Source organism: Merops nubicus, unplaced genomic scaffold (assembly GCF_000691845.1).
Source record: "Merops nubicus isolate BGI_N331 unplaced genomic scaffold, ASM69184v1 scaffold14824, whole genome shotgun sequence".
Classification (NCBI taxonomy): Eukaryota; Metazoa; Chordata; class Aves; order Coraciiformes; family Meropidae; genus Merops; species Merops nubicus.
In genome coordinates, this window is record NW_008602372.1 from 5810 (window position 1) to 15041 (window position 9232).

The following is a 9232-nucleotide window of genomic DNA, read 5'->3' on the forward strand; positions in this document are numbered from 1 at the left end:
TGCACCAGCCAGTTCCCTCAGTGAAAGAATACAACAAGGAAAATGTTGACCTGCTGCTAAATGGGGCATCTGGTCTAGGGACAGACAAAGCTGGTGGTCTCAGCATGTCCTTTGCCTCAGTCTTGACCAGCAAGTTCTCCCAGGTCTCTATTTCTAGATACAAGGTTCAGGGAAGAGAAGACTAGTAGTGGAAGAAGATACAGGCTGTGAGAGCTGGCTCATGTCCTGTTAAACTTTTCTCTACTATCTCTGGAAGATCATGGAGATCTAGGGAGGTCCCAGCTGACTGCAGGAAACCAAGTGTTATACCCATCTCCAGAAAGGACAAGAAGAGTGATGGAGAAATTACAGAGCAGTCAGACTCACTTTGGTCCTTGGCAAAAATAATGAAGTCAATCTTCTTAGAACATGTTTCTGGGCACACAACAAGTGAAATAGCAAGCACGGCTTTACCAAAAGGGGAGAAAAAAAGGAAAAGAAAAACATAAAACCCCCACCAAACTTACTGCCTTCTATGATGAAATGATTACATCTGTGGATGAGGGAAGAGCAGGGACTGCTGCCTACCCTGCCTTTAGCAAGGCTGGCAACATGTTCCCACAGCATCCTTGTCTCCAAGTCTAGAATGTTACAGTGGGTGAACTTCCAGATGTTTAAACAAATGTCTGGCTCATCATCTCCAAAGACAGTCACTACCGGTTTGAGCTCTACCTGGAAGCTTGGCACTTCCTTGGGGAACTGGGATGTTCCCTGTTAAATAACTTAGTCAGCAGATGTGGAGGAGGAGCTGGAATTCACCCCAGCAAGTCTGTGGACAAAATCAAGTTAAGGTGGAAGTCGATACACCAAAGGGCAGGACTGCCATTCAGAGGGACCTAGGCAGACTAGAAGAATGGGCCAAGAGGAATGCCACAAAATTCAGCAAGAACAAAGCCCTATAATTCAGCAAGGAGAGGGATTAACTCCTTGCAGTGGTACAGGCCAGGGAGCAACTCTGCTGATACTCGCCTGGGACTCCCAGTGGAAAGGAGACTTAACAGTGTGCCCTGGCAGGAACAAAAGCTAGCAGCAACAGCTTACCCAGTAGCTACACCAAGAAAAACAATTACTGCCCTTTACTTGGCATCCATGAGATTGCTCTTGGAATACTGTGTCCTGTACAAAGCCAATGCTGATATACTTGAATGAATCCAATGGAGGCCCACCCCAATGGCCAGGTTATAGCACATGCCCTGTCAGGACAGCCTGAGAAAACTGGGATTTTTTAGCTTAGAGGAAAACTCAGACATCATTTGTTCTTTAAAGTTTCTGACCTGAAAGGACAAAGCCCTGAGCAACACTGACTTTGCTTTGACCATAAGGTTGGACCAAATGGTCTCCTAAGGTCTCTTCCAAACAAAATGATTCTACAACTCTGTCCCTCAGAAAGAACATCATGTTGCATGGAAATAATTATAGATGACACAACTATTCCATTAAAAACAATTTAGATCCAATACAGGATCTACAACATCCACACGCAGGAAATAAAAGGTATGGTTGGGTTTGTTTTTTTTTTAAAATTCATATTGTTCAATATTTAATTAAAGAGATCTGATTCTTTTTCCTAACTTCAAGCATTTGCTTGAGTTATGAATTTTAGAAGTCTGCTTTGTTTTTTAACGTAAGAATAAAACACATGCACTTCTCAATTAACACTTCACCATTTCTTTTTTTCCCCTTGCGCAGGAAAATTTTGCCTCAGTAAAAAATTTTTTCTTTGGAAAAGCCACTAGCTAAAAAGAAACATGAAACAGATTTACGTTCAGTGACGCAAGTTACAATGCAGACTAATATTATCACACTGGCAGAGGCTGACAGAAACGTATCAGAACTCTGAAGTAGTGTATTTTTTAATAGTCACCAAGGTTGCAGAGATCTTGTCTTCCTTTTAAAAAGAATCTTGAAGCAGGCTTACGTTTTCAGAGTGAGTACATAAGTTAACAATCAGACTTACTTTTATGCTTTGGATAAATAACATCAAATCCAGGCAAAGGCATCACTACGTCATGGATAGTGTAGTTATCAACATCTCCTTCTTCGATATGAACAGCTGTGGCTACAATCAGGACAGAAAAATGATGAGTTACCAGTACATGTGTCTGTGACAGTTACTACTAACTAAACTTAAAATGAACCACTTGATTGAAACAAGCCTACTCTGAGAGCAATAACTACTGTGTTTTATCTGCACTTAATGGACCTGCTGGAGCGTGTCCAGAGAAGGGCCACCAGAATGATCCGAGGGCTGGAGCAGCTCTCCTATGAGGACAGACTGAGAGAGTTGGGGCTGTTCAGTCTGGAGAAGAGAAGGCTCCGAGGGGACCTTATTGTGGCCTTCCAGTATCTTAGGGGGGCCTACAAGAAAGCTGGGGAGGGACTTTTTAGGATATCGAGTAACGACAGGGCTAGAGGGAATGGGGCAAAGCTGGAAGTGGGCAGATTCAGGCTGGATGTGAGGAAGAAGTTCTTCACCATGAGAGTGGTGAGACCCTGGAATGGGTTGCCCAGGGAGGTGGTGGAGGCCCCATCCCTGGGGGTCTTTAAGGCCAGGCTGGATGAGGCTCTGGGACACCTGATCTAGTGGGAGGTGTCCCTGCTCATGGCAGAGGGGTTGGAACTGGGTGATCCTTGTGGTCCCTTCCAACCCTGACAGATTCTGATCTGTTTTGGCAGAGGACTTTGGAGCCCTAGTGGCTCGGTGGTTGGACTTGATGATCTCGGAGGTCCCTTCCAGCCTAGGTGATTCTATGATTCTATGAATAGACAACATTTCCAGGAAAAGAAATAACAGTATTGAAGGCTGTCACAGTTACTGGCAAAATCACAGCCTGGTTTCCAGTGACTTTTAAAGCTGAATGAAGGACTACTAGATGAACTGTCCTCTAACCAGGCATCAGGCATACATGAAGGAGAAATACTGTCCATATTCTCACTCCCAGGAAATGACAGACCAAATCCAAGTGAAGAAAGTTTTAACTGAGTGAAGCCTCTGCTTTACAAGATACTGATGCAAACAAACTTCTGTGGTTAAAACATTCATAACATCCTTCCATAGTTCTTCACAGCTCAACTAGGTTTGAGTTCATGCTTGAGAACAATCACACCTTCTTAGTCTCCCTTCCCTATCCAGCTATTTGGAAAAACAAACACACCAACAGCTCACTTATACATTATGCATTATCTTTCCATATTACGATTCCTTGCAAAGTTTCACTAAAACTAGCCAATGGATTTAGAAATCACCAAACCAAAATGGGTGAGAGGGAAAGGAAAATATGTAAGCAGTATCACAAACAGGTATGTGCCTTGTTTTCCTAGGAATCTGAACTATATAGCATCCCTGGATTTTTGTTTTTCTGATTTTACCTCCTTTAAGTGTGAGATCTCCTGGTACAGCTCTAAGTCCATATTCTTCTATTCTCTTGCTCACCATATTATTCCAAACATAACTCTGGTAGCTATGAATATACATTAAACGATTATTTCTTGGTATCTAGAGGTAAAGAAAAAAAAAGCATTACATTAGAAAGATGGATTTTTAGTTGTTTTTTTTTTCTCTCAATCATATCCAAAAAGTCACGTATGTGAATTGTTACCTTCTCCAGTTAACAAGGCTACCACAATTTCTTGTTATACAGATTTGATTTTTGTCCATTATTTGGGAAAAGAGTGTGTGAACAAATAATGCTTTCATACATTTGAAGCCTGCAAGTCTGCACAAACCCCTGCTGTGCTTCAGTTAAAAAAAAAAGCTTTTTAAAAAATTTGTTTTATTCAACAGCTCATCAAACACATGGGGCTATTATAAAACACCGAATTCATACTCTGCCTCCTGAGTATAAACTTTGCAGATGTGGAGACAGTGTTATTCTAATTATCTTCTTCATAAACAAGAAATTATTCCTTGGCTCCTACAGTGGCCCCAGTAGTTTGCTGGTGATGAGGTATTTTCTCCAAAGATTTGATCTTGATTACAGTACTTGAAAATGACAGTCAATCTACTGCCTCTATGCCAAGCTGATTCATTAGCACACTATCAGTCTGATTTATACTTTTAAAGAACATAAAGCCTCTGATACTGAATTTTCACGTAATTCTCAGATCTGTATGACACAAGGTTATTAAATATAACTGTGTTGCTTCCTAAGTACCAGAGAGATTTTTGTATAAACTGGAAAGCTCATTATGCATACATTAATTACAGATGTTATTAGTTACCATGCAGCAGTACTACAAGCAAAAAGAGAGGATAAATTTAAAGATTTTACACTTAACCTTTTACTCATCAAGCATCTAAGTCTATTCCAAATTCACCATGATACCATCGACCAAGCATTTATTCAAGTAAATATCCCACAGCACTTTTACACTCACTATGCCAAATGCAGAGATTATGTTCTTCATTCCATACTTTAAGAGCCCACGTAGAAGCTGTCCTTCCACGCACCTTTTTACAGGTAGTTTCTTGAGGGCTGCTGCCGGATCTTTAGTCTTTGCCCATTCTTCTCTGCATTTTACCAAGTATCCCTTTTCAGCTGGTATGAGGATAGAAAATAAAAATATTTTAACTATACACCAAAAAAGCACCTCTTTCACCTGTTGTTAACAGGTGAAAAATTAATATTTCAGTCATGGTAATTAGACAGATTAACAGAATCACAGAATAGTTGAGGTTGGAAGGCTTCACGTGGAGCCTGGGCAGACTCTGTGTACAAGGACTCAGTGTAATAGATCCCTTTTCACTCCCACTGCAGGGAACTGCACAATGAGGAAGGGGAAGCAGAAAGGCAGATCTGAAGGTTGCTTCTCTATTGCTATAACTGGCTGAAGTTTAGCATGTGCAAAGCTGTCCTTGCAAACCTCCCTTCAAATTACAAGTATCTAAAAGTGTTTTTCCCAAACACACAATTCTTGAAGGAAGAGAAACAGAAACAATGTGCCATTTTTCAGTCCTTACCTCCTGGTCGTGGTTTTAATATCAAATCCATTACTTCGTTCCAATTGTTCTGTAGAATAGCTCTAAGATTCAAACAGGAAAGTGTATGAAGAACTGACTACACACATTTCAAGAAGATTTAGCCAACTTACCAAAAGAAAAGTAGTATTACTATTTAGATTTAGGCAATATTAGAAGTAGCACTATTATGCAAGATACCTGCTGAAGCAAGTGCAGAAACAAGTTCTTCCTTGAATCTAAAATTATAACTGGCACATGCAGTATGCTAGAAAACATTCCCAAAAATCTAGAAGTTATACAGGGATAAAAATATTTTTTAAAAATGGAAAAGAAAACAGCACATACCTGCCAATTTGATATGTAGGAACAGCTGTGGTTCCAAATCTTTGCATTCCATAGTAATTAATGAATCCAATTTCCCTGAGAGAGTGCATTGCTTGCTCTATCTGGTCATCAGTTCCTGTTATGTTTCTAGCATTAAAGAAAAAAAAATGTTATGGACAGATTAAGAGTTTGCACTATTTTATGATTCCCCATAACATTAAACTCAACATCAACATTATATAGTTCATACCAAATTCAAGACTCCTGCCAATAGAAGGTGTTTCCTTCTTTTTTTGTAACACAAGATGCACTCTCTCACCTATTTAAAGAATAAAAGAAAAAAATCTGTAACAGAACCATGTAACAAATTACCTGAGAACAACAGTGAAATGGTTCCCTTGAAGTTCTCCTAGTTTCAGTGGATGGTTCTTGTAACTGAAATTTCCTAACTTGAAGTTCATCAAACATTTATTCAAATGAGCAAGTCTTTGTGCAGTGATTCTAAAAAGAAACAGAGGACAGTGAACAACCTATGTTTAGAAATGCTGATAAATAAATACAGAAACACCAGCATTTCAAAATAAAAAGCACTGAGTCCGGTTTACCCAATTTTCTATTGTTGCCTTTTTGAAGTACTTTAATAATATACCTAAAAGAACAGATAATTCTGATGGCTACTCATACAAGAGAAAATGTATACTGTGACAAAAACTGTTAGTACTGTCTTTCACATCTCTGTTACAGTATGCATTCAAAAACAGTATGTTGCAATATTGATGTATGCGGTACCCCACAAGCTGAACTCTGCTTTTTGTGCATAAGCACAGGGTTAAGTAATTAGCCACTATGTGAGCTTTGTGCAGATGAAGGAGTATGAAATAAAATCTGTCACCAATGTCTGTCATTTTTGTTGGCAGTACTTTTAGAAGCATACCCTGTTCTCTGTATCACTGAGTCACTCTGACACTTCTGCTAAAATTTACAGCAGGAGAGACAACTTTTTCAACTAGCATGGCTGGAGTACTCAGCTTGAGGCAGGCTGATGAATGGTGATGTCTCCTGTCCTGCACCATCCTTCTCCAAGGCTGCACAGGAGAGTTGGGCACTATGGCACTACTGAACAGACACCACAAACCAGCATGTTCCCCCCAGTCAATGCTTACAACACACTGGGCCCTAGGACACAGCCTTAAATGTGACTGCATTAAAAGCAAACGGAACAGCACCTGAGATGGCTACACAAGTGTGGTCAGTTGTCATCACTTTACAAACTTGCCTTGCAGCAACAAGAATCTAATTCACAAATCAGTAATTTCTTTTACATATGCAAACATGCACATGTGAACTACTGGGAGGAAAGATATGATTAAATAGCAAACATCCTCCCTTCAACAATGATTTGATCAAACCTTGTAATTCCTCACTTGAGAAGTGTGGGTTTCAAAGAATTTCTAATAGTCGTCCAGGTCGAATATTCCAGCTAGCTAAACAGATATTGTAATCCATCATTCTCAGTTACGGACGCAGCACTAATTTCATGTGACCAGAAAACATATAATTAGCTTGGAATATGACAAAATAAATTCTATTTCCTCTTAGTAGGTGACTTATCGACATAGGTTAAGGCAGGAAAAGTTCCTCAGTCATCTGCCCCTTTTGACTACTGACAGATGAGTAAAGACAGTAGCTAGCCTTCTCTGGAGCTGTTCAGAGAGTTTGGTGAGAAAGAAGAGAATTCCAGCTGGAGGAAGAAGGAAACAAAAGTCGGGAAGGAAATGGGACACATTCACTGTGTCACTCTGTTTTTCTGCTGTTGCATGGGAGCCAGACATTGTAAGAGCACCCAGGCTGTTTGGTCTCCTGCTTCAGCCAAATATGCATAGCCTGTGACTGAGTACCACCAACTGAAAACACCAGCAATCACCACAGAATAAAAAAGGATTTTGGCATCTTCACTAATATCTGTGCTTTACAAGGTCAGGACATGAAGCCACCATTTGTGTCATGTGCACCTCAAGCCTTCAAGGTATTTAGCACAATATTCAAGCTATCACAGTAGGAGTGTAAGTACTCCAGTGTGCTTTCACTTACCTAAGAACAGCGATCTCTTGAACTGTTATGGCCCTTTTGTCTTTAGTTCCCATGTAGGAAAATATGTTTGGCTTCACTCTTAAAAGCAACAGTAACAGATATTGTGTCTATTAAAATAGCCACAGATCAAAGATCATTTTCAGCATAATTACCTAGAATTATTAATCATCTATATTAAAAATATAAATTATACCTATATTCCCAAGCAGTAGGCTACAATTTGGTATGTGTGACATTTTCTAATCTCATCTATAAGTACAAAAAACACAGGGAAACGTCCCCATTTTAATTATATGTATAAAGATTCACTTTTACTGTACTTTCAGAATATGAGCTTTGAAGTACTTTATATACATCTACTCACTGCACAAATGTGCAGCCACCATTAGTTTCACTAAAAAAAAAAAAAATCATGTCCATATCTTCCTTAAACTCCAAAAACTGTATCTGTTTGAATACCATGCATGGACACTATGTGAGAATATGAATTAAAATTTGATCCCTCTCGTTTCCTCTGCTCTCCTCTTTGCATTTTACAGCCTGTGCTGCACAGGGAATATTTCCGGTTGTTCCCGCTGCGGGCACCAGGGAGCAGCAGGATTGCCATGACACATATGTTTCCACCAAACTACACTTTGACCATTCTGTTCTCAAATACAAACACAAGCAGTGTACTACAGTCGAGATTATGTATAATTATTTTTGGACAGGAAGGACAAAAGGAAAAAAAAAAGTGAGATGTGGGGAAGTTTCCTTACAAGTAGATCACTGAATTAACCCAATTTTAAAATAGCCCTTCCTCTGCAATTCACTGTGATCACATCATGCCTTTGGCAAATCTTTTTGTTGCTGCACTTGATCAAGTGAAAGGAGTTAAGGCTGTGTTGCCATGGAGAAATTAATATATAGAACAACAGCTTATCAACTGTAAATGCTTAGGAACTGATCAGCATATTATCACAACAATATCTGACAGGTCCGTAACACGCTTGCATATATTCACACACTTGGAAAAAACTGTTTGGTAATTCATGTTACGCACATGGAGGCTTTGAGCTGCCAAGCCTTTCTTACATCAGCCAGCTTCATCTGTGGACCTTCCTCCACTGCAGTAGCAAAGTGCAGACTTTTACATTTCACAGCACCATTTTGTCCCATTCCATTTCGCCTCCTTCCAAAGCTTACAAGTTTCAAATTTGGTATTCTGAAATAACTTTTTATTTCAAAAACACCATCTACAAATGAGGCAATAGTAATCACTTGTGTTGCTCTTACAGAACTCTGAAGCATAACATTTACAGTAACATGAACCATACAGGGGGAGGACAGCATGCTAGCCAGGCTGCCAGAAACAAGAGCCTTACCTTAAAAATTTGGACAGGACATTAATGGCATCCATAGTATCCTTGTTCTCCTTGTACAGTACGAAGTGGCAGTAGCTTCCCCTTGATTTTGGCCAGGAGTGCTTTCTTGGATCTTTAAAAACAAAAGGTTAAATTTTGTAAAGTGTCACTTAAAAATAAATTTAATTGGTATCTTTGCCTTTGCAGCGACATTTAAAACAAATATGTGACTGACAATTTCTGCTAATTTCCATCTGCTTTTTAAGAAAAACAAAAAAGACAAAAGTGAATTACTGACAGCAAAGCACATTAAAAAATACTTTCTACCCTTCCACTGGGCTGTAAACTTGTTTTTAAGCAGTTCTGTCACCTAGAAAATCTTGAATGAAATGGTGACAGTTCCTTTGTCATGGAATTATCTAAAAAATACACCCTAGTCATTCAACTGCCATACTGCCCAATTAAATTTCTCAAA

General features: G+C 39.4%; 1 protein-coding gene across 1 annotated transcript in view; it reads right to left on the reverse strand.

Moving 5' to 3' along the window:
- PUS7 (pseudouridylate synthase 7 (putative)) overlaps nucleotides 1-8890 on the reverse strand; it is a gene marked incomplete at its 5' end in the record, with an annotated part of 13526 nt that extends 4636 nt beyond the window's left edge. Inside the window, 8 exons of the mRNA XM_008938345.1 lie at nucleotides 1997-2098; nucleotides 3409-3535; nucleotides 4417-4577; nucleotides 5000-5061; nucleotides 5345-5470; nucleotides 5696-5824; nucleotides 7415-7492; nucleotides 8779-8890. Of these exons, the coding sequence (XP_008936593.1) occupies nucleotides 1997-2098; nucleotides 3409-3535; nucleotides 4417-4577; nucleotides 5000-5061; nucleotides 5345-5470; nucleotides 5696-5824; nucleotides 7415-7492; nucleotides 8779-8890 (897 nt within the window). The remainder of the gene's footprint in view (nucleotides 1-1996; nucleotides 2099-3408; nucleotides 3536-4416; nucleotides 4578-4999; nucleotides 5062-5344; nucleotides 5471-5695; nucleotides 5825-7414; nucleotides 7493-8778) is intronic.
- Nucleotides 8891-9232: the final 342 nt, after the last annotated feature.